The sequence below is a fragment of the Phytophthora ramorum genome, assembly GCF_020800215.1.
Source record: "Phytophthora ramorum isolate Pr-102 chromosome Unknown Phyram_PR-102_s0001, whole genome shotgun sequence".
Taxonomy (NCBI): Eukaryota; Oomycota; class Peronosporomycetes; order Peronosporales; family Peronosporaceae; genus Phytophthora; species Phytophthora ramorum.
In genome coordinates, this window is record NW_027150647.1 from 5,534,718 (window position 1) to 5,556,667 (window position 21,950).

The window sequence follows — 21,950 nt, forward strand, 5'->3', positions numbered from 1 at the left end:
TGTCTACTCAGCCCGGTTGGTGATGGAATCCTGCGTGCTCTCATTTTGGAGCTTGATGGTGCACGAAGGACACTGTGCGATAACCATCTCCAGCTGATCAGCGTAGCCGTTCATCTGCGCCAAGTTTTCCTGCAAAAGTGTCAGAACCAAGTTTTCATGCTACAGTCTAGGACTCCATACCTCCAGTATCTTCAAACGGCCTTCGAGAGCGGAGCTGTCTTCACTCTTCTCTGTGCCTTCGACGACAGAGTTCTCGTGTTCCTTCGAGCGCGAAATCTCGAGCATTTGCAGTAGCTCTTCGATCTTGGACTCCTTGGCTTTAATCTCTTGCGCTGAGGTCGTACCGTCGTTCAGAATCTTGTTGTGCTCACGGGTGAGTGCCTTGTATTTATCTAGACATTGGAACTTGTTAAACGACGCCGTCGCGATCGAGTGGTTTCGTTCCATTCACGCGTACTGTTCAGATCCGCGTGTTCTGCCTTAAGCTTGGCGATTTGAGACCGGAGCTCTTCGATTGCACGTCCACTTTCACCGAAGAATGCGTCTTGCTGCTCGTCTTTCTTGGTCTCGTGACTCGTGTTTAGCGAAGTCGTGTGCTGTTCTACCAAAGCGATGATATTCGTAGATGCTGGCGCAACGAGCGCTGCGGATTCAGACACTAGGTCTTCTCTGGGCACGCGATCACTAACTGCAGCGCTTCCTGCGTGCTTGGGCTGGTACACACGTGAGATGAAGGTGCAATGTTGTACAAACACAGCAACAATACCTCACTACTGCCTTTGACCACTCGGTTCTCCTTTTCTCCTCCTGCACGGATGTGTTTGCGCTCGTTCCGATTGTCTTGCTCCCACTCGTTGCGTTTTTCAGTGAGCTGAGCTCCGAACAAAGCCCCGTTCGCTGTGTGCAACTGCTGTAGAACCAGAGCGCTAGTTTTGATACGAGAGGCAAGCGATCTACACACGCCGTCAAGTTCCAAACCGAAAACGTGCATCCATCTCTTGAGTGCGACGCACCGGATGTACTGCTGCTTTGCCGTCCACGTTGACGCCTCCAGTTCCTCCATCTTCTTTGTCATCGCTGCTTGCGACTCACGCAAAGCCTGCAAGTCAAACTTGTACTTGTCCAGCTGCTTGGCTTGATGATCCTTCGCCTGCTTCAGCGTCCCGATCTCCTCGCAAAGCTTGGCTCTGCCAACTTGAGCAGCTGCCAGCTCTTCTTGAGCTTCTCAGCCAGCAGCACCCGTCAATTTCCAAGTACATTTCCTCTTCCCACTCACGATTGCGTTTCCTACTCTGCAGCAATTGGTCTCTCAGCAGCTGCTGTCGCGTGCTGACGGACGCGCTCTCCACGCTCTGCTGTCTCTTGCACTCCTCCCACCGAGTCAGCTCCTGCAGCAGTTGCTCCAGGTGCGCGAGGCGAGGGCCCGCGCCCGTGTCGCCGCCGTTCTCGGACAAGACCTTCATTCTTGTTCTGTTTGTGCCTTGTGCCGCTTCTTCGATACTGAGGGTGTGGATCCCGCGCGCGGAACAACTTCAACTTGCAGGACCATCACTCTGACACTTGCGTTCGCAAAACACGGTGGTATCATGGCGACATTTCCAGTGTATGAGCAGTCGGCGTCCTCAACCTTGTCAAGAACATTTCCAGTTGAAGCGGCTCAGATTCGGATTGGTCACGCACGAGCCGCGTGAATGCTGTCCATCGGGGTGGGCGATCGATGATCTGAGCCAGGATGGGGTTTCCACGAGCCACCTGTTGACAATAGGTACAGCTGGCCCAGCGGTAGAGGTTTCGTCCGAACCTCACTACGGAGTTTGCACTGTCTGGCTCACGTTGGCGAAGATGCGGGTTCCCGCTTTGCTGCTTTCTGTCGTCGCCTTCATCGCGACTGCCTCCTCCTCTTCGGCGGCTGCCACATCGTACAAGGAACGCTCGTACGGCGAGATCGTGGACTACCTCCTGGAGCTGGAGACCAAATACCCGGACTATGCCGAGGTGTTCAGTGTGCAGGACAAGTATGACCTGCCCAAGCGCAAGGAATTGCAGTGCACGCGCAACAATGAGACGGTGCCCTGCGAGCAATATGTGATCAAGATCACGGACGAGTCTTCGTTGCCTGACCCGGAGCGACCCGAGCTGATTTTCAGTGGAGCCGTTCACGGCAACGAGCGCGTGGGTCCACAGGCTGTCGTCACACTAGCGGAGCTGTTGCTGTCGCATGCCAGTCGGTCCGATGGCAACGCGTGGCTGAAGCACCTCGTGGAGACTCGCACGATCGTCATCGTGCCTACTGCCAACGCATACGGCTACGACCACAATGTCCGCAGGGAGCTCAACTTCGATCCGAACCGAGACTTTCCCTACAACCTCAACAGCACCGAAGAGTGCATGGTGACTATGGCAGCTCGAGCGCTGAACGAACTGTGGCGCGACCACTTGTTCCAGCTTGGCATCACGTTTCACGCTGGTACGGAATGCATCACGTACGAGTGGGGAGGCAAGAACCACGTGATGGACTCGGGTAAGAGCGAGAAGAGCCCCGACGATCGCAGCCAGCAGCAACTCGCTCGCATCATGTCGCGATTCGGAGGTAAGTTTGAAGATAGCGGCGAGTATTACCCGGATGGCACCATGAACGACGTCGTGTACGCGGTGAACGGTGGAATGGAAGACTGGGGTTATGCTGCTTCTTGGGAGAACGAGTTCACGACTCCAAAGCCTATTAAAGAGTGCAACCCGTCCACGTATGGAGGATACCCCAGTGCTAAGACCAAGTACAACAACGCCACCCACCGTGCGTTCAATGTCCTGATCGAGACGAGTGACAGCAAGCAGCCGAACGCAACCAGCTTGGGCGACAGCTCGACCCTTTCTGATGAGGCATTGAGCGACTACCTGCCAGACACGGAAATGGTTGGCCACGTTCCTCGTAACGTTCGCCTGTCGCTTTTGTACATCGATCTGGTGCAGCCGTACGTGTTGTGGAAGACGCATCCGCACAACACCACCGTTGAGAAAGCAGCTACTTTCAGGTGGGAAGTTGCGGGCGCCATCACTGTCGACAATACGCAGCTCAAGGTTTGGTCTGAAGACTCTTCCAATGCAACGCACACCCGGGCCCAAAGCGGGGTCACGCGATGGTATCATGAGGACCTGGGTCTGAAGGCAAAAACCAACAACAAAGGTTTGTTTTCTGCGAACGTCGAGTTTGAGATTGCTGGAACGTATTACGTGCAAGCCATTGCCACTGTTGACCAAGACTGGGCCACTCAAGGAACTGGCGATGACGTCCCGGTGCCCAAGGTAGACCCGCAAACCCACATTGCCAATGCCCGCACTAACGAGGACTGGCTGTACTCCAACAATGACCGAGTTGTGCGAGGTCAAACGGTGTGGACTTCCCAAGAGGCGAAGATTGTGGTGACCTAGAACATTGAAAGCGGCATCACGGAGCGGCAAGATAGACAAAGTAGACGGGGAATATTTCGAGTCGAACATATTCACAATAAAGGCGTGTTTATCATTTGCCGTCGTCGCCGTCGAGTTCTTTTCCTCAAACAGCAGTTGAATTAGGAAAAAAATGAAAGCGTATGGAGGTCTTCTGGTCACGTGCCGCCGAAGGCAGCGCAACATATTTGTTCTTGGTTCCTAAATTACTACAGATCAGAGTAGGTGTTTGTGGAACGGTAGTAAGAGCCCGGGTAGCCCATGCCCATACCACGCGAAGGCATCCGAGCGCCACCCAGTCCACCACGTGATCCAAGACCGTATCCACCGCGTCCACCAGCAGCGGAACCACCTCCCGCTTGACCGGCAACCTGAACCAGGAACATGTGACCCGACGGACATGCTACTCGCCTGTAAAAAGAAAAACATCGAATAGTTAGTATCTACAAAAAAAGAAAACGATCACGTAAGAGCTGTACGTACATGTTGTACATATGAGGTAGAACGCGCATCTGGATGTGGCATTGCGGACAGCGCACGAGCGCGCCATGCGAGCTGGCTCGATACGAAACAGGCTGGTTCGGATCCGGACCTGCAGAAGGGGTCGACATTCGCATGCCAGCGTTGGCCACTCCGCCAGTTTCATCAGCTCGCGGCTTCGCATCGTTCTCACTGACTGCTGCACCACAGTCACGACAAAACCGGTGTCCGAGTCGTACGCGTGGGTGGTCACACTGTTTCTTGACCTGCATTTCTTCCATGGTAGCTCGACACGACGGACACTTGTCGTAATTGCTCGAGTCCGACTTCTGGATCTCCTTGAGACAACTCCAATGGAAGCTGTGGCCACACGCTGTCGTGTAGATCGCATCCCCGACATCCATTGTCTCGAGACAAATCGCGCACTCCTCCGCTTCCTGCACCACCGTCGTCTCCACGGTCTCCAGTTCCTCTTTCTCTTCAAAAATCTCCCCTGCCGCATACGGCTTGGCCACCAACGCAACTGATCTTTTCTCGGCGTCTTCAAGGAACGAGCTCAGCTCCTTCGAGTACAGCGACTGCGGGGGGGCATCCCGCGCACAATCATCCAGACTCCGCGAGCATCTCGACCGCAGCGTACGTAGATCCGGGCGAGGGCCCAAATGTTTCTCCTCGATTGTACGCAGTCGCATCTCGCGTCGAGCTTGCGCCTCCGCGACTTCCCGTTCCCGTTGGGTGCGCTCCGCCTCGCGCTGTCGCTCCTCCTCCTCCAGTGCGGCCACTTGGCGCGCCCGCGCCCGCTCTACATCCTCGGCGCGACGCCGCTCGAGCATCATCTGATTCTGGTCCCGGATGCAGCGGTCGCACACGCGCACAGGCTCATTATTGTAGCGCACGATGGTGGCGCTAGGCATGACTTTGTGTGTCCGGGAGCAGCTTCCGCACACGGCGTTGCCGCACGACTAAAAACAAATGCACAGATCGCAGCAGCAGGTTAGGCACAACCTAATTTGTATACTTTTTATTGCGGAGGGCGTACCTTGCAGCGGTGCTTGCGACGGAAGGCGTGGAATTTCTTGTCGCACACGTAGCAGTCGGCGGCGGCCTCGAACAGTGCTTCGGGCACGGAGGGGCCGCCGCCCGTGCCCGCCATGGTCATGCCGAAGCCGATGCCAGCCGACGATCCCTGAGCGCGCATCGTCTCGGTGAGGTCAAAGTCTGTCTGACTTGTCTTGATTTTTTGCTCCTTACACAGAGGCAGAAAGCGGGACTAATCATCTCCCTCTCTACAAGCGAAAATAAACGTAACCGAAATATTGGCTTTCGCCAACCAGACAATTCAAAATGACCAAGTCCACCGAGGCGAACCGAGTGCGTGGCCTTGCGAGTCGCTGCTGCCTGCTGTATCTGACGGTGTGCGTGTATCTGCTGACAGGATATTTACTACCGCAAGGCTAAGGAGGTGGGCTTCCGCGCGCGCTCGGCCTTCAAGTTGCTGCAGCTGGACGAGCAGTTCGACTTCCTGCGCCATGTGCAACGCGCTGTGGACCTGTGCGCGGCCCCTGGCAGCTGGAGCCAAGTGCTGAGTCGCAAGCTCTACGACGACAGCAACGTGCAGAGCCAGGAGGGCGCAGACGTGCGTATTGTGTCGGTGGACCTGCAGGAGATGGCGCCCATCGCGGGCGTACAGCTGCTGCAGGGCGACATCACGTCCAAGCGCACGGCTGAGCAGATTATTGGCCACTTCCACGGTGCCAAAGCTCAAGTGGTGGTGAGTGATGGAGCGCCCGACGTCACGGGCGTCCATGACATTGATGAGTTCGTGCAGGCGGAGCTGCTCGCCGCGGCACTGAACATCACGACTCACGTGCTGGAGGAAGGCGGAGCTTTCGTGGCCAAGATCTTCCGCTGTGAGCAGTATGACTTGCTGGCGACGCAGCTCAGTGTGTTTTTCGAGAGTGTGTCTTGCTCCAAGCCCATGAGCAGTCGTGCGCAGAGCAACGAGGCCTTTGTCGTGTGCCAGGGATTTAAGCTGCCGGAGAAGTACACGCCCGTGATGACGTCGTATTTGCTCCCGCAGTACGGACTAGAAGAGGGTGAACACCATGATCCGCTGCTCGTGCCGTTCCTGGCGAGTGGAGATCTGTCTGGATACGACGACGCCCAGCAGTTCTACTAGCGCGGGGACGAAATAGATAGAATTGATGAATTTACGCGTTGCTGGTACTGTTGGATTTTGTCACGGGACCCGGACGACTGAGGCTATGCTAGCGAGTGAGGACACGCTTTCTATCGCAAGGACTAACGCGTCTTTCTTGGCTTGCAAGGTGTCTAGGATGCGAGCGTCTACAATGATCCTCTCTTCATCTTCGTCCGGGTCTTGTTCAAAGGAGAGTACAGGCATCACCGAACGTTGTTTGGGGTTCCAGCCAAAGAGTTCATGCAGGGATACACCGTCACACTCAGAAACTGCTACCAGTGTCTTGCTATTTGCATCACGGACTTGATCAACCATGTTGTCGCGATCGGATGCCGTGGCATGACTCCCACATAAGCGCCCAGCCAGGCTCTCCAGACAACCGGCAAAAGTGTTGACAGTTTGGCTCAGTTGACGCAGTGTTCGTGTGCCTTGAGCAGCTTTAGTGCCTCGGGATGCTGCTTCGTTCGGAGCCACAGGAATTCGAAGTTGGTCTGCACGATGACGCAGTAACGTGCTGAGGTGGATCTCGCAGCAACCAGCGCCAGCAACAACGTACGGATTATCGATCAGGCCTGCTAGCGTTTTGAGAGACGTTGTGATCACGTGGCTCAACTCATCGTACGCAAAACGGTCCGGTGCCGCGATTGCAATGGTTGTCACTGGATGAGCGTTTCCGCTGCCTGTAGTGGATGAAGTCTGGCTTGCGAAGCTCTCCCTCTGCAGTCGGATGTATTGCTTGGTGCCGAGAGATTGAGTAGTGATGAGAGACAGAAAGCCGAGAGAGCTGGTGATGGTGCTGTCATCGGTCCTCCAGTCGCTAAGAATGGTTGCCCCGCTTAGCATTTGCACGCCTCCTAGTAAAGCGATACAATCGCACAGCCTGTGAGTCCCAAACAAACTAGCAACTCGACCTACAGCAGCGCTACAACCTACGAATATTTGTGGCGGATAGTCGGTCGAGTGTGAAGACTCCCTTGGCTGCCAGATACGTTTGGAGATATTTCGGTATGATTTTCTGCGATAGAACCGCGGTAGCGCCTTGCCGCTCCAGTCGGTCGCCGATTTGCCTGAGGGCTTGAAGCCGAAAGCTGCTCAACGAGCCCGAGTGATTCAAACTTGTGCAGCTGTTAGCGTCTTCCTCCTCGAACTCTGAAAGAGGCTCAATTGTGATGTTGAACAACGCAACCCGCGCATTGCATATCGGAGCAGACAAGTGGCTGCGCTTGGCACCTTGGCGTCTTCCTCGATACGGCCACGGAAGATCGAGGAGAACGGTCTGCTTCCAGACCTCCGACTTGGCAATGGACTTTTGGCCTGGTACACACAGGAGTTGAACGGGAACGGTCTCGTTCGGAAACTCGACCACGTACGCGAACACGCTCACAAAGGCCTGGATGATGAGTGGAATAAGCACTGTGTCCATGGTGACCTCGTCTAACCCCGTGGCGGACTTGGACGAAACGATGCCGCGAATGACAGCGGAAAGTGATGTTTCAGAACTCCAATTCACAGCTACGCGCACAGGACTACGTGGGTCGTCCAGGTACTGGAGACTCCAGTCCAAAGCTAGCTGCAGACCTGTATTTTACAGCAAAGGGCGGTGAATAATTGCAGCACACGCTAAGCTTTTACTAGGAACTCCTACCCACCTTTTCCTACGACAAGGTATGGAATTTGTGCGAGGTTTCCTTCCTGGATTTCAAGCTGCAAGCTACAGTCACATCATACACCAATACAGCCATCAACATCTCTGAAAACGTCTAAAAGCTTCTCCAAACTTCACCTTGCGCTCAGCCCCGTCAGAAAGAGTCCAGCATCACCATGGCTCCGAACCTGCATCAGCAGAACCGCTCACCAGTCAACGCAAATTTACTCTGCACCAACACGCACAGTCCAAACCATCACACACCTTGCTCTTGAGGATGTGGAAGTACGCGTTGGCGATAGGACAATCGCCAATGCTGCTTACCACGCAACAATTCTTCCGTCAGCGTCTACTTTCCGGCACCCATTGGTATAATAGCACCAACGACTGCATCTTCTTCAAGACATCAAGTGCCGCTCCGTCTCCCTCCTTACCTGACGTTGGCGAAGTACCTCTCTGCGACGGCCGTGGCCGTGAGCGCGTCGGGGCACTGCTCGTTCGCCTGCAAGAGCTGTGCGCTGCCCAGCGGGCCGTAGCTGCCGCCCACGACCGCCTGTAGTTCCCTGCACACGCGCACCAGTCTCCGCTTGACCTCGGCCCGCGAGAGCTGCTCCATTATTGGTGTGGCATGTCAAGCGAGTCCGACCGCTGAAGATCGCGAAAGTGGCACGGTGTACCGCAACGTCGCGCCTTGCTTTCACTAATGTGCACCTGTAGTCGCCGCTTTTTCACCAATAAAAGTCTGCGAAAGGTCCACGTCAGGTTCTCCCATTGGTTAAAAACAATGTCGTCCTGTTGCTGACTCTCTGATCGGAGTCTGGACACTTTCAGCAGCGGCAGATCAGTTGCCCTCCGCACACGTCGAGCCCTAGACGCCGGCCAGGAAGCCCCCGGTTCCTCCACCGCGTACTCTGCATCATTGTCTCCAGCTGGCAACCAGTGCAATGCTCATGTCGTACGGGGTCTCGCTCGCCGTGATCAACTCGGTGGTCAATGCACTCTGCGACCCGCTGCGCAAGTACCTGACCAAGTTCATGGACCCGTTCATGGTCGTGGCGATGCGCGGCCTCATCCAGGCGCCGATCTTCGTCGTTTGGGCCCTCATCGACACGGCAGGGCGCATGCCGCAGCTCAACCACCTCTTCTGGACGTCCGTGTGCATCAGCGGCGGCATCAACATCATCACCAGCTACCTGTACAATCGAGCCATCCAGATCTCCACGCTCTCGGCCACGGTGCCGTTCCTGTCCTTCACGCCGGCGTTTCTGGTGGTCGTCGCGTTCCTCGTGCTGGGTGAGGTCCCGACGGTCTCTGGCGTGGTCGGCATCTCTATTGCCACGATAGGCGGCTTCTGGTTGCAAGGCGCCAAGGATAACCACGCTAGCAAAGACCTGCTCATGGACGCGTCCAATGCGAGCAAAGGGTCCATGTACATGATCCTCGTGGCGTTTCTGTGGAGTATTTCAAACGCGTTCGACAAGATCGGCGTGCAGAACTCCACGCCGCTGGTATATGGCGCTACTATCCAGGTGATCGTAGCCGGAGGTAGCTTCATCCTGCAAAAGTTGCGAGTGGGAGGCGAGGAGATCTACTTGCCAATCGGACAGGAGGTGAAGATCCCGTGGAAGTTCGTCATCCTCGCCGGCGTCACGAGCGTCGTGGCATACTACATCAACCTCGTGGCGACGCAGCACCTCGAGGTCTCGTACGTGATTGCGATCAAACGGTCAGGCTGCATATGGAGCGTGCTCATGGGGCGCTTCCTGTTCCGAGAGCGCAATCTGCGTAAGAAAATCCCCAGCATCGTGCTGATGGTTGTCGGTGTTATCTGTATTGTCATGGGTAAAGCGTAAGAATAGAAGAATCTACTGCTGTCGTTGCTCTCGTCTCCATCGTTTAAGCGTCCGCTGCAGTTATATTACCTCGCAGACAAAAGCTATCTATCGATCGGGCCCTGTACATTCACAAACACGTATCCCGTATGCACTTGCTCACCTACTGAAACAGCGCGTCGTGCGACCAGGACTTGCCCTCTGGCGTGTCGAGCCACTCCTCCGACTGTGCAATGTCGTCCTGAATGGCCTTGATCAGCGCCTCCAGCGACGAGAAGTTCATCTCCGGACGGATGTAGCCGGTGATGAGGAACTTGAGCTGCGCGCCGTAGAAGTCCTTCTCAAACTTGTGCAGCAGGTGCGGTTCCACCGTCTTCTCCTGCAAAATATCAACACAACAGTCAATATCTCTCCAGTACCTCCGTTTGCATCGCCTTCAGACGCACCTTGTTCTTGAAGAAGGGGTTCCAGCCGATGCTGGCGACGGCCTTGTACGGGCCTTTGCCGTCCACCGTGGCCCAGCCGCAGTAGATGCCCGTGGGGAGCTGCTCCAGCAGATCGCCCAGGTCCTTGCTCGATAGGTTGGCCGTGGGGCAGCCCAGCTGCTTGCCGCCGCGCCCGAAGCCCTCCACCACCGTCGCCTGCAGCCGCAGCACTGTCTTGAGTTGCTCGATTGGCATCCTGCTCTATACGCCCGTGTGCGGAGAGGTCTCCAGTTGGCAAGTGAGTTGAGGTGGGCGATGCAGTTTCCGGGCGATGCAGTTTCTGGGCGATGCACTTCCGTTGTGGAGGGAGTCGACGCTTTTGGTGACGGATGTGTGACCTTTTGATTGGCCAATGAACAGTCGCGCGATTCGTAATCCGAAGTGTCGCACACAAAGTTGATGTGTCAAAACAATGACACACAATGACACGAAAGTTCGTCGCGCGTTCCTAGTGGTCACACTTCTGAAACCCCGTAGTGACACTAGAGTGAAGGTCGTGTCTGCCATCGAATGGGCCGGCGGTCTTTGCTTCATATCTCACGCCGCAGACCGCGCGCCAAGCCATGTCGAGTAGCTCCAGCAGCGTGGCCACCGGCTCCACGCTGTCCGCGCTCTCGCCGGCCTTCACGATGGTCCCGACGTCCGTTCGTCGCCGCGCCAGTGCCCACACGACCGCCGCAGCCAACGCCAACAGCGCAAACGACCCGCAAGATACAGAGAATCAGCGCAAGCGCCGCCCACGCCCTCGCCCACGCAAGAAAAAGAGCCCATCCACACCCACAGAGCAGTCAGAAGTCGCTACTATTGAAGCGGAGGCCGCAGTGCAAGAAGATGACAAAGCTCCAGCTGCTAAACCCAAGAGGAAAAAGAGACCAGCCAAGAAAAACGCTGCAACTGTCACAGTGGAAGATCAGGAGCCCGAGTTCTGTCTCCTGTGTGCAGACCCCATCAAATTCCACGCCGTGGGGGAGTGCAACCACCATGGCATCTGCAGCAAGTGCTCCATGAGGATGAGGCTCCTCATGGACGATCGCAACTGCCCCATGTGCAAGCAACCGCTCGAGCGCGTGGTGGTTAGCAGCTCCCCACGGGTCTACGAGAGCTTTGAGCTCTGGGGCGATGCAGCGGGCCCCGAGTCGGTGCTGGACGAGCCGTCCGAGATGATTTTCGTCGAATGCAAGACGCATTACTACGATCTGCGCAGCTTGCGCGAGTTTGGATGCAGGATGAAGCGCTGCAAAGAGATGAAGCACTCGCTGGGACAGCTAAAGGAGCACCTGCACCATGACCACGGCGTGGAGTTCTGCGAGCTGTGCTTGAAACACCAGTCGTTCTTTATTCAGGAGCAAGAGGTGTTCACGAAGGGAGCACTGAAGGGACATAATATTGGGCGCAGTCGAGGTGGCCCGACAGGTCAGAAGCACGCGAACACGGGCAAAGACTTCCACCCAATGTGCCAGTTCTGTCGGAAGCGATTTTACGGAGACAAGGAGCTGTACGAACACCTGGAGCGCGACCACTTCAAGTGCCACATGTGCAAAGTGGAGAACGAATACTTCCGCAACTAGTGAGTGTTTTCATTGTTTCATGGCTAACTTGAGTGACGACTAACGCGTTGTTGTGTGCTACAGCGCAAGTTTGGAGACACATTTCCGCCGAGAGCATCATTTGTGCGAAGATCCGAGATGGTACGTGCGCTGTACTTGCTGCTCTGTGATTAATGCTGACAGTGGTAAATTGTGGCAGTCTTGCGATGCGTTTTGTGGTTTTCCCGAACGACGTCGAGTACCAAGCTCACATGAGCTCCATCCACGGAGTGCACAATCGACTGCAATTCAATTTCCAGGTCGCGCGGAATGGTGGGAATCCAGTTAGTGGCCCCGTCACTCCGGGTTACGCGGATGACGTGCCGGACCACTGGAATTACGGTGTCAGTGATCACACGCCTTCACCTTCAGTGCGAGTAGAAGATGCATTCCCGGCTTTACCTACGCCTTCGGGGCCTGCCCCTACTCCAGTACTGAGACCGGCTATCACTCGACCACCCAGTGCGTATACGCAGGGTGCGCCTCCTACACGGCGCATGCCAACTCCCCCGCGGGGTCAAATCGTTCGCAACCAGAGGCTGGCACATGCGCTTGGCGTTAACCGACCAGGCCTTGCTAGCGGCGATGCCGCCGCTTTTGAGGTCGAGATGAAAACCCCAAGCTATCCGGAAGATTTGATTGCCTGGGGCAAGGCCAACACTAGCTACCTGCTGGTGGTTGAGCGTCGATTAGAACGAATCGTGCAGGAGCCGTCTTGTCACAGTGTCAGCCTGCGTGTGATGTCGGGTGAAGAGGTTCGTTTGCGCTACTGATGTCTTATGTGATTTGTTGATACTAACTTTTATGTTTTTCTTTCCTTCTACAGCGAGCGCTGATGCACCAATTGGCTTCTTTCTACAATGTGGTGTCTGAATCATTTGGCGAGGATCCGCGACGCCGAGTGTCGTTCTTTAAGCGTGAAGATGCGCGTGTACCAAGTGTAACGCTGTCTGCGCACATTAGCAATCTGACCAAGCAGGCGATAGCAAGTAGGCTCAAGTTCCTCCCGTTGCGAAGCAGTACGCCACCTCCACAAGCCGCGCCAAAGCCTGCTGCCCCTCCTGTCCCTGTTAGTCGTGGCTGGGAACACATAGAGCCTCGACGTGCTCCAGTTATTGCGGACGCGTGGAGTGATGACGAAGACGACGGAGAAGAAGGCGAAAACGATGGAGAGGAGGAAGAAACTACTGGAACCGCAGATATCCAAGAGAAAACCGGCGAAGTAGAGGAAAAACAAATGCCCGAGCAGGTTGGCGAATCTCACGAAGACGCTGCCAAAACGGAGGCCCTCAGAGCGAAGGTTGCTGCAATCACGATAGACGAGGAGGAATGGGAGCAGCTCTAGACGCTGGATAAAGTGTTGTCAATGCTAGTTGTCAACCTATGAAGTGCCTCAGCTTTGTTTTTTTGCCGCATCGCAAGTGCTTCTGCGCAAGCGTGAAGCTATCGTTCTCCATGTCAACTCCTCAACAGGCGGTTTCCTCCGGCCTTCCCCTCGCAGTACAGCGATGGCAGGTTTCGCTTGGTCCAGCATTTTTGTTGCTTCCTCAAGTGTTGGGTCTCCCCTCTCAGGCCATGCCCCCTTGGCGCGCACTTCCTCTTCCAACCATATCATCAGAAATCGGTACTCACAGTAGACTTTCGTGAGCTTGCGTGCGGCGATATCGCTGGTCCGGAGAATCCGATACGGCGGGTACGCGAGATCAAGGTCTCCACAACACCAGAGTTGCCAGGCTTCAAGCAACAGGCACCGCGGGATATCCAGGTCTACGGGGAAGTGGTGTTTCTCGCCATCTTTCTGCCACACAAATCTACGTTCGTAGTCCAAACGATTAGGTGGTGTCGACAGACGAACAGTTCTTATTCTCTGACGCTTGACGCTCGGGGGCGCTTCTGGTTCTGGCGTATCATGTTGCTGCGTTGGCGCGCGAGTTGGTGTCTGCTCTTGCTGCGTTGGAGTTTGAACTGGTGCTCGCTGCTGTAGGTTCTGGATAGGCGTTGGCGTCTGCTGCAGCAGTAGCATCTGGTAATTGCTTCGCGTCGTTGTTTGGCGACGTTTCTTCGATTTCGGCGTCTGCTGCTCAGTCGCTTGCTCCAGTGATTGGCGCCTTGGAAGTGAGGTGGATGACAGAGTCTCCGGTGCGGAACTCAACTGCATCCACGCACCTTCAGACTCCGTTGTCGACCCTCCTTCAGTACACCCCGTCGTCGTCGCCACACGTGACAAACTCTGTCGCCCTTTACTTCTCCAGCCTGCACTTGCGGCACTTCCAGGAGATGTGTCACTCGAATTCGTCGAGTTGGAGCCTCCCACCTGCACGAAAAATTGTCTCGCACAATTGAGCTCTGCTCTGGCGCTGGAAACTTCTTCTCGAGCTTCATTGAGACTGCGAGACGCCAACTTGAGCCCTTCCTTCGTGTCTTGGAGCTCTTGGGAGGCGTCTTCGCCCTCTCCTACAGCTCTGCGATCGGCCATCGCGTGCGTCTGGCGCTTTAGCTGAGACATCCAGAACGAGTAGTCGTCCTCCATCTTGGACACGGTCTCCACGGCGGCGCGCATGGCTTCGAGCGCCAGTTGCACGCCGGCGTTGGCGACGTTGCCTCCGTGCTCCATGCTTGTCGAAGAATACTGGTGTATTGCACTCAACCCCTTTCACAAATGGTATGTTGAAGTAGATCTGTATTCAAAGGGGGTATACAACGTGCCCACCGAATCCGTTACAGCTTCAACGTGGGCCATCTTCAGCTTGAGCCTGAGAGGTTTAACGACTACCATCCCGGGTCACAGTGTTCAAATACTCGTCGAAAGGGTTTGCCAACACTGGATGATAACTCCTCACCGCATAATGACAGGCAATTGCGACTCACAACTAGAACCACAGTCACCAGACGGATATGTTGTCTGGTCTGGTCTCTTTGCATTACCCTCGCACCAGGATAATGGTACTGGCTTGACTACTGGAGAACGTGTACTATATCCAAGAAGAAGCAAACAATGACATTGTCGCTTACCAATAACAGGCTTGGCGGAAAAATTAACTCTGGGCTTAACAGTAGGGACGCAGGCGTCCGAATCAACCATCCAGAACTGTGTTGGCCACCGTGGCTTCGATAAACCACCGTTTACCGACGACGCCGGTGCTTCATTTTCTTAGCACGGCCTGCTTCTTGTGGACGCTTCAGCTTGTGCTTCAGTTGTTTTGCCACTTTCGTATGGCCAGCTTTCAGTGCGATTTGAGCAGCCTCGCGAATACACGAGACACCTCGGCGCTGGTCACGAACGATCCAGTAAAGCCATTCAACCACAGCTGCTTGGCCCTTTTCAGCGGCGAAACGCAAGGCTGCCCCGACGTGGCTATCTCCGCGATTCACGTAAATCCACTGCAACATCTCCAAATGACCATTTGCGGCAGCGTGGCACATCGCATCTCCCGCAGAAACTTCGCGACGATTCTCAAGGAGGAATCGAACAACGGCAAGGTGGCCATTAGCAGCAGCGCAGGATATAGCGGACTTGCTGCACCCCTCGCTTCGGTTTGAATGAAGCCACTCCACCACCGCAAGATGGCCATGTGCTGCGGCATCGTTCATAGCGCGCTTGGTGCCTCCTTCGCCACGGAATTTGTGGAGCCATTTTACTATCTCCAGATGTCCAACCGCGGCAGCGCGATCCATAGCGAGGACCGTACACCCTTCGCTACGGTTTGCGTGAAGCCACTGAAGAGTCGAAAGGTGACCAAACTCCGCCGCAGTGTCCATCAAACTACCCTCGTATTGTGGACTCCACGAAGTACGATCGGGATAGCACTCACCTACCCACTCGATAACATGGAGGTATCCTCTAATGGCGGCGTTTTCAGCAATGCGGCGGCCGTTATTCCAGTCCGGATCATGAGCAGCGAGGTACTCGAGAGCCCTTCTCGAAAGCCCCAATCTGCACGCTTGCCACACTTTATATCGAGAGGATAAGGCGTTCAAGAAGTCGTCCAAGATGCCCCCGACACGTTCCAGGACGTTCACGTCCCTACAGGAAACACACGCGCGGCAAACAACCAGCACCGAAGTCAGCCTTGTTTCATTCTTGTGCGATGTTGCACACATCTCTAGTCCCTAAAATGGCGCCTTGGGCTTGAAGAGAAAGATGTAGACTGACGTGCTCTTTGAGCAGATTTTGCGCTGATGGGACAGGATCGACTGTCCACCTTCAACTGTTGCAAGATGCTTGCCTACTCAATACGTTGACGCTTCAATTTCTGCTCAAGTCGTTTTGCTACTTCAGCGTGACCCGCTTCCATCGCTACGCGGGCGGCGGTACGGATGCACGAGGCACTTCTTTTACGCTGCTCACAAACGACCCCGCACAGCCACTCGACAGCTGCAAGATGACCCTTTTCAGCCGCGTGCCGCAATGCCGTACTAGCCTGACCCTCCGTGCGATTGGCGTGTAGGTATCGCAGAATCTCCAAGTGTCCATGAGCAGCGGCCATATTCAGCGCCGCATCAGTGCATCCTTCACGCCGATGCTCATGAAGAAAGCGCACCACCGCAAGATGGCCATTTGCTGCAGCAGCATCCATAGCATCCTCGGTACACCCTTCGCTGCGGTTAGCATGCAGGTATTCCACCACACCAAGGTGACCATTCCCCGCTGCATCGTCCATAGCTTGCTTCGTGCAGCCATCGTCGCGGTTTCCATCGAGCCACTGCACAATCGCGAGGTTGCCGTTTGCAGCAGCAATGCTCATGGCGAAGGTGGTGCATCCTTCCGTTCGGTTGCCATGCAACCATTGAAGGATCGAAATGTGGCCACGTTCTGCTGCCGTGTTCATGAGGCAGCGACCAGACCGACCACCCCACGAGGTGCGATCGGGATACCATTCGTTCACCCACTGCAGTACATGGAGAGCGTTGTTCTTGACAGCTGTGGAGGCAATGTCGCGGTCATTTCTCCAATCTGGATCGCGAGCAGCAAGGTACTCCAGCCCCCGCCGCGACAGTCCCGCGTTGCACGCCTGCGGCACCTTCCAGTAAAGTGAAAATGTGTTCAAATAGTCGTCGAGGAGACTCACGACGTGCGCTAGTGATTCCACGCCCACGCCGTACGCAGACAGACACTCGCGGCACACTACGAAGGCAGTGGTCAACACGGGGAGGCTTGCTGGTGGCGACTTCATCGTTGGAGATCTTGGACAGTTGAAAGTGGGACGTGACGGTTGAGTGATAACGGGTTTTTACTGACAGGTTACTTTGGACATCCACAGCTACTCTTCCTCGTCTTCTTCCCCTCCAGTCGCCTTTTGGTCACGAAGGATTCGACCCAGCGATGTCCACCGCAGATGTTCCACGGGCTGTAGCTCTCCTCGTTTTGCAGGGCGAACGCCGATGCTCTCTTTCACCGTCTCCAGCATGTCCGCAGCCTCTTGTGGACTGGGGTTGTTCATCCACGCACCTTTGGCCAGAATCCGCGCCTCGATCTCGTGCATCACGAAGCGCAGCGACGACAACGTCCTCTTGTTTTTGTTCGGTTCCAGCTCCGGTGCGGTCAAGATCCGAAATGGAGGATACTTCGCGCTCTCGTCGCCACACAACCAGTAGATCCACATCGTCGTCAATCTACACACGGGGACGATAAAATCTTTAGGGAAGTGGTGCATCGTCTTGTCCGGCCACTCAAACGCTTTGCGATACTTGGTGCGCTTGGGAGGAACCAGATACAAGATTTCACGCCGCCGCTTCACCGAAGTCACTGGAGCTCCTACCAGCAACAAATGCATCAGTTACTCGGTGAAACTCAACGCTCGCAATCCGTCCATTTACCTGCCGCGGGCTCGGGCTCACCCGAACCAACATCCGCAGCTGCATCTCCACCAGCCCCTGATCTCAGCACCGATATAGCAACAGACGCAGGAGATGATAAACCATCCTGACGTCCCGTATCCGAGTCACCACTAGCAGTCGACGTCCCTACCAGCGTCTGCACCGACCGCGACGGCAACGGCGACGCTTCTGCACTCGTCCGGATACGAAAGTTCACGCCACCATCCGTCAACGGAGCCGACGCTGGCGATGAAGCTGAAAAGGCTGCGGGTGGATCTGCACTGGAAGCTTCAGCGGCCGTCGACGCCGCACCCGTCGCAACCGCGTCGCCGCTGGGCTTGTGTATAGTGAGGTAGAATTGTCGCGCGCTGGCCAGCTCCTGTCGCGCGTCCGAGGCGCCGCGAACAGCATAGTCGAGTCCAGATCTTGTGTCCTGCAGCGCCTGCTGCAGCAGTTGGTAGCGGGGCGCGTCGTCTCGCTCGTCGCTGGGCGCCGCCTCCACCCACTCGCGCACCTCTTCCACGGAGCGCTTGTACCGCCCCATCCAGTAGACAACGTCGGCGTCGGCACGCTCCACCGCCGCGCTCGAGCGCTCCACCGCCTCCATTGCGATCGATGATTTACCGGAGACTTCCCTCTCAACAAGCATACGCGAAAAGACATCAGGGGTTAGGTGACCAGAGCGCGTTTTGGCCAATGGCGTCTCGATGGAGTCCCACCTTCGGTTTCGCGCCATTGCAACTCGGTCACTTCCCATTTGGCGCCGTACGTGGCAAGAGCTTCCAGTGAGTGACAAGGCTGGCCATCGGGTCGTTTCGTCTCTCTCTGTGCATCCACCTGCGCTTTCATTCCCAATCCCGACCGCAATGGCCCCTGCCGACGTCCTCGTGGCCTCGCCCGTCAACGGCATGGTGGGCCTCGAGATGTGCTCGGCCACGCCGCCCGACAACAGCAAGCCGCCGTCGCCGCGGCTGCTGCAGGAAGCAGGCATTCGCGCGCTCGAGCAGATCGTGGCAGACGAGACGACCGCCGTCGCGCAGTCGGAAGGCACGCCCATTGAGGCGTCCAAGCGCAAGCGCCAGTCGCTGTCGCCCACGTCCGGTAAGCTTGGTGCTGCTTGGTTGCGTACGACCAGATGAAGACGTGCTCACTGTGTGAGTGTTGTGTCTGAACAGCAGGGTCTTTAGACTGTGAAGGACCCGAGACGAGCCCCGATGAACTGGAAGACTCGCAGCCGTCGCAGCCGCTGCTGGAGGAAGAGGCGACGCCCCCCATCAAACGCTTTGCGGCCAAGAGCAGAGACCGCAAGCGACGCAAAGTGGACGTGATTGAGAACGCGCTCAAGCGCTTCCATGAAGAGGAGACGGCGACTCCACGCTGCGCCGAGTTCACGACCCTCTGTCACCCGAAGCACAACGACAGGAGCAGGAACAGGAAACGAGACGCCGCCAAGATGCGCGTGCAGGTCGGCGTGTCGCTCGCGCAAGGTGCGCGGCCATACATGGAAGATCGGTACTCGGTGGTGGAGCGTCTTCTCGAGGACGAGGAGACGTCGCCCAGTTTGCTGGCGGTGTATGATGGACACAACGGAGCGTACGCGTCCGAATACGCGCGCCGTCGGTTTAAGGACTTGCTGGCCGACAATGAAGACCTGGCGGAGATCAGTCGCCACGCTCAACATGCGGAGCTGACCGACGACGATGTGGATAATGTCCGCGAGATCCTCGTGGACGCCTTTGCCATTGTGGATGCTGAGATCCTGCAGCGCACCGTCATTTTGAACAAGCGCGACGGCTCGACGGTGCTGCTGGGACTCTTGGTGGGCGGTAAGCTCTTTGTTGCGAACCTTGGTGATTCGCGCGGTGTGTTGGCCCAGGCAGATGACAACTCGGATGTGAGTGACGACGAAGATGACGAGGCAGCACCATCGGCGGTGCGTCTGTCCGTGGACCACAAACCCGACCTGAAGGAAGAGACCGAGCGCGTGGAAGAGGCGGGAGGCAAGGTCATTTTCTCTGGGTGCTGGCGTGTGGCACATGACATGATCTCGCTGCGCTTGGCCATCAGCCGATCGCTGGGCGACCACCCGCTCAAGACGAACCTGCCGGCGTCGTGCTCAGCTCCATTAGTGTCGGTGGTTCCTGATGTTCGTGTTGTTGATGTGGAAGCGGCGGGTGAGTATCTCGTGTTTGCCAGCGATGGGCTGTGGGACCGGTTAAGTGACGACGACGCGGCCAAGATTGTGCGTGCCAAGGTGGCCGAGTTCCAGTGGTCAGAGGCACCAACGGTACTCGAGGACGTGACGAAGGAGGCCCTGCAATTCGCTGCCAACGCACTCGTTGAGGCTGCTCTGCTCAAGCGCAGCATGGACAACATCACGGCCATGGTCATCTCGTTCTCGGAGCTGAGTGACGAAGAGGACACAACCGAATAAGCAACAAGAAAGCAGAACAATCTTCGTCAGTCTATTTGATTGTCGAGATACACTAGTAATAGAGAAGCTCCCTCCATATTGTACGGTGGTCGAGTAGTTTTAGATCCCTTCCATCCTCGCTATCTTGCTTCGCTCTATACAACAGAAGAACATAGTAAAACAATTCCTAAACGACCGCGGCGGCTGTGCCTTTCAGCTCCGCTTCTTCGGTGGGTGAGCAATCCTTCACCGTGTGATCCTCCCGGATCGTGCCGGAGTGCTCGTCGTCACCCTCTTCCTCTTCGTCGTCCTGGATAGCATCCTTCTTCGGGTCAGCATGAGCTGGCGAGCTGAAGTCCAGTTCGTCGACGATTTCCTGGGGATCTGTCGCCGGGATCAGGAAGAGGAAGAAAATGGGCACCACCTTGAGCACGCTGCGCAAGACAATGGCGAGCCACAGCATGTCGTACTCGTCCTTGGCGATACCCAGCCACGCACAGACCAGAGCTCCCCAGAACTCGCTCACACTGCGCGAGAAGTTGGAGATAGACATGAGCAGTGCAAACAACGTGCCTTCAATGCCCTTGGGGCACAACTTCGCGCAGAGCACCATCACAGGCATCGTTTTGAGACGGCTGATGACGTCTGCGATCACGGCATCGCCCAGCACGAACGCCTTGTCGGGGATACCAACGTCCAGATTCGCACGTGTCACCAGCACAACGTCCAACAGCGACACAACAGCCAAACTCAGCTGCGCGATCAGGAAAATGCGACGGAATGACATGTCCTTGAAGAAGGCATTGTACAGCATGGTGCCGACCATCAAAAAGATGAACCCGAACGCGGAGACTGTTCCCAAAAACTCGGGTGTGAACTGCAGCACGTCCGTTGAAAAGTAGAAAAACACCTGCGAGTAGCCAGGGCTGATCGCGCCCGAGAGGAACACCCAGAGCGCGCACATCCAAATCACGGGTGTGCTAATGGCACCCTTGAGCTGCCGCAACTGTCTCTTCGCTGAGGACTTAAAGTGCCGCTTGCTCACCGTGGTCTTCTGCTCGTGCATGAACGTGGAGAAAATCAAAATGGTAAGCGGACCCACCGCCGCGAAGCAGAACACCCCACGCACACCCAAATTGTGCGTCGCTGGTCCAGACAGGAACGACCCAAGCACGCCGCCCACCGACATGGCCACCCACGAGACCGATTGCAGGTCGTTTGCGCCGTACTTGGGGTCCAGCCTCGACATTTCCACAACTCTCGCGTCGATTACCACGTCGATCACAGCTGTCGACAGACTGTTGAGCATGAGCACAAGCACCGCGCCAAGCGGAGTCGTAATGAGGTCCGGCACAGCCAACGTGAGCGTGGCGATCGTGCCCAGGGCACTGCACAGCATCATGTACGACTTGCGGTGGTACCCAAACAGCGGCAAGCTGTCCGAGATAATGCCATAGAGCGGCTTGACGCCCCAGGGCACCATCATGACTGTGAGCAGCGACTGCGACTCTGCCGGCTGCAGCTTCAGGTTGTCCTTGAAGAAGTAGTTGACCGCCAACGCGCTGAAACTCGAGAATCCTTGCACCGCGTACACGGTGCCCACCAGCAGCAGGAATGACGTACCGAACGTCTGTCGCAGGCGTCGCACCCAGTTGCGGAGCTGCTGCGTCCTCGACAGTCCGTCGTCGCTCTCGTCGCTCGCATCGCTCAACCGCGGCTCGTCATCGTCGTTTGGCTGGCCGTTTTTGGCCACGAGTCTGGAGGTTGCGCGTTCGTGCAGGCGACTCGGAGGCGCCTGCGTCTTGGAGTTCTTCTTGCCAGTGGCGAGAGCGCCGACGGAGCTGGATGTGGACGCGGTGGACGGCGAGGAGGGCACCACGGACAGTGCCACGTCGCCCTCTTCCTGCAGAGACGACTCTTCGCCCGCTGCAAGGTGCTGGTCCACATTCAGACGCGGCAGACGCTTGCGCGGAGAGACAACGGGCTCGAGCGCCATGGCGGGAGCTGCTCGGTTCGTGTCGGTTCACGTGTCGCTCAGCGGATAG

The 21,950-nt window shown here is 56.3% G+C and overlaps 12 protein-coding genes across 14 annotated transcripts; 5 read left to right on the forward strand and 7 right to left on the reverse strand.

Moving 5' to 3' along the window:
- Window positions 1–3: 3 nt before the first annotated feature.
- On the reverse strand, window positions 4–1,463 carry KRP23_1457 (uncharacterized protein; the record flags this gene model as incomplete). 2 transcript variants are annotated; one of them, XM_067885319.1, is made up of 6 exons in its annotated part: window positions 4–114; window positions 181–392; window positions 458–713; window positions 767–953; window positions 1,014–1,221; window positions 1,277–1,463. In XM_067885319.1, 6 exons carry the CDS (start codon window positions 1,461–1,463, stop codon window positions 4–6), a joined length of 1,161 nt encoding a protein of 386 aa, XP_067752030.1. The 2 variants fall into 2 exon arrangements, with proteins under 2 accessions (XP_067752030.1, XP_067752031.1); XM_067885320.1 differs by lacking the exons at window positions 4–114; window positions 181–392 and having other exon boundaries at window positions 659–953.
- A 379-nt stretch (window positions 1,464–1,842) lies between these two features.
- Window positions 1,843–3,429, forward strand: KRP23_1458 (Carboxypeptidase D; the record flags this gene model as incomplete). Its single annotated transcript, XM_067885331.1, has 1 exon — window positions 1,843–3,429. One exon carries the CDS (start codon window positions 1,843–1,845, stop codon window positions 3,427–3,429), a length of 1,587 nt encoding a protein of 528 aa, XP_067752032.1.
- A 227-nt stretch (window positions 3,430–3,656) lies between these two features.
- KRP23_1459 (Vacuolar protein sorting-associated protein 27) lies at window positions 3,657–5,125 on the reverse strand (the record flags this gene model as incomplete). The annotated part of the gene is made up of 3 exons (XM_067885342.1): window positions 3,657–3,858; window positions 3,931–4,889; window positions 4,967–5,125. The coding sequence occupies 3 exons, from the start codon at window positions 5,123–5,125 to the stop codon at window positions 3,657–3,659; spliced, it is 1,320 nt and encodes a 439-aa protein (XP_067752033.1).
- Window positions 5,126–5,271: 146 nt separating this feature from the next.
- Window positions 5,272–6,106, forward strand: KRP23_1460 (putative tRNA (cytidine(32)/guanosine(34)-2'-O)-methyltransferase 1; the record flags this gene model as incomplete). The annotated part of the gene is made up of 2 exons (XM_067885353.1): window positions 5,272–5,298; window positions 5,363–6,106. The coding sequence occupies 2 exons, from the start codon at window positions 5,272–5,274 to the stop codon at window positions 6,104–6,106; spliced, it is 771 nt and encodes a 256-aa protein (XP_067752034.1).
- Window positions 6,107–6,166: 60 nt separating this feature from the next.
- Window positions 6,167–8,388, reverse strand: KRP23_1461 (the record flags this gene model as incomplete). 2 transcript variants are annotated; one of them, XM_067885364.1, is made up of 6 exons in its annotated part: window positions 6,167–6,981; window positions 7,061–7,705; window positions 7,777–7,838; window positions 7,911–7,960; window positions 8,037–8,088; window positions 8,207–8,388. In XM_067885364.1, the coding sequence occupies 6 exons, from the start codon at window positions 8,386–8,388 to the stop codon at window positions 6,167–6,169; spliced, it is 1,806 nt and encodes a 601-aa protein (XP_067752035.1). The 2 variants fall into 2 exon arrangements, with proteins under 2 accessions (XP_067752035.1, XP_067752036.1); XM_067885365.1 differs by having other exon boundaries at window positions 6,945–6,981; window positions 7,057–7,705.
- Window positions 8,389–8,716: 328 nt separating this feature from the next.
- On the forward strand, window positions 8,717–9,625 carry KRP23_1462 (uncharacterized protein; the record flags this gene model as incomplete). Its single annotated transcript, XM_067885377.1, has 1 exon — window positions 8,717–9,625. The coding sequence occupies one exon, from the start codon at window positions 8,717–8,719 to the stop codon at window positions 9,623–9,625; it is 909 nt and encodes a 302-aa protein (XP_067752037.1).
- A 142-nt stretch (window positions 9,626–9,767) lies between these two features.
- On the reverse strand, window positions 9,768–10,284 carry KRP23_1463 (Bifunctional riboflavin kinase/FMN phosphatase; the record flags this gene model as incomplete). The annotated part of the gene is made up of 2 exons (XM_067885388.1): window positions 9,768–9,983; window positions 10,051–10,284. The coding sequence occupies 2 exons, from the start codon at window positions 10,282–10,284 to the stop codon at window positions 9,768–9,770; spliced, it is 450 nt and encodes a 149-aa protein (XP_067752038.1).
- A 368-nt stretch (window positions 10,285–10,652) lies between these two features.
- On the forward strand, window positions 10,653–13,020 carry KRP23_1464 (E3 ubiquitin-protein ligase ZNF598; the record flags this gene model as incomplete). The annotated part of the gene is made up of 4 exons (XM_067885399.1): window positions 10,653–11,656; window positions 11,721–11,777; window positions 11,836–12,430; window positions 12,502–13,020. 4 exons carry the CDS (start codon window positions 10,653–10,655, stop codon window positions 13,018–13,020), a joined length of 2,175 nt encoding a protein of 724 aa, XP_067752039.1.
- Window positions 13,021–13,068: 48 nt separating this feature from the next.
- Window positions 13,069–14,289, reverse strand: KRP23_1465 (uncharacterized protein; the record flags this gene model as incomplete). The annotated part of the gene is made up of 1 exon (XM_067885410.1): window positions 13,069–14,289. One exon carries the CDS (start codon window positions 14,287–14,289, stop codon window positions 13,069–13,071), a length of 1,221 nt encoding a protein of 406 aa, XP_067752040.1.
- A 2,647-nt stretch (window positions 14,290–16,936) lies between these two features.
- KRP23_1466 (uncharacterized protein) lies at window positions 16,937–18,099 on the reverse strand (the record flags this gene model as incomplete). The annotated part of the gene is made up of 2 exons (XM_067885421.1): window positions 16,937–17,430; window positions 17,493–18,099. 2 exons carry the CDS (start codon window positions 18,097–18,099, stop codon window positions 16,937–16,939), a joined length of 1,101 nt encoding a protein of 366 aa, XP_067752041.1.
- A 259-nt stretch (window positions 18,100–18,358) lies between these two features.
- Window positions 18,359–19,926, forward strand: KRP23_1467 (Protein phosphatase 1L; the record flags this gene model as incomplete). Its single annotated transcript, XM_067885432.1, has 2 exons — window positions 18,359–18,593; window positions 18,668–19,926. The coding sequence occupies 2 exons, from the start codon at window positions 18,359–18,361 to the stop codon at window positions 19,924–19,926; spliced, it is 1,494 nt and encodes a 497-aa protein (XP_067752042.1).
- Window positions 19,927–20,092: 166 nt separating this feature from the next.
- Window positions 20,093–21,901, reverse strand: KRP23_1468 (putative folate-biopterin transporter 4; the record flags this gene model as incomplete). The annotated part of the gene is made up of 1 exon (XM_067885443.1): window positions 20,093–21,901. One exon carries the CDS (start codon window positions 21,899–21,901, stop codon window positions 20,093–20,095), a length of 1,809 nt encoding a protein of 602 aa, XP_067752043.1.
- Between the last annotated feature and the right edge of the window lie 49 nt (window positions 21,902–21,950).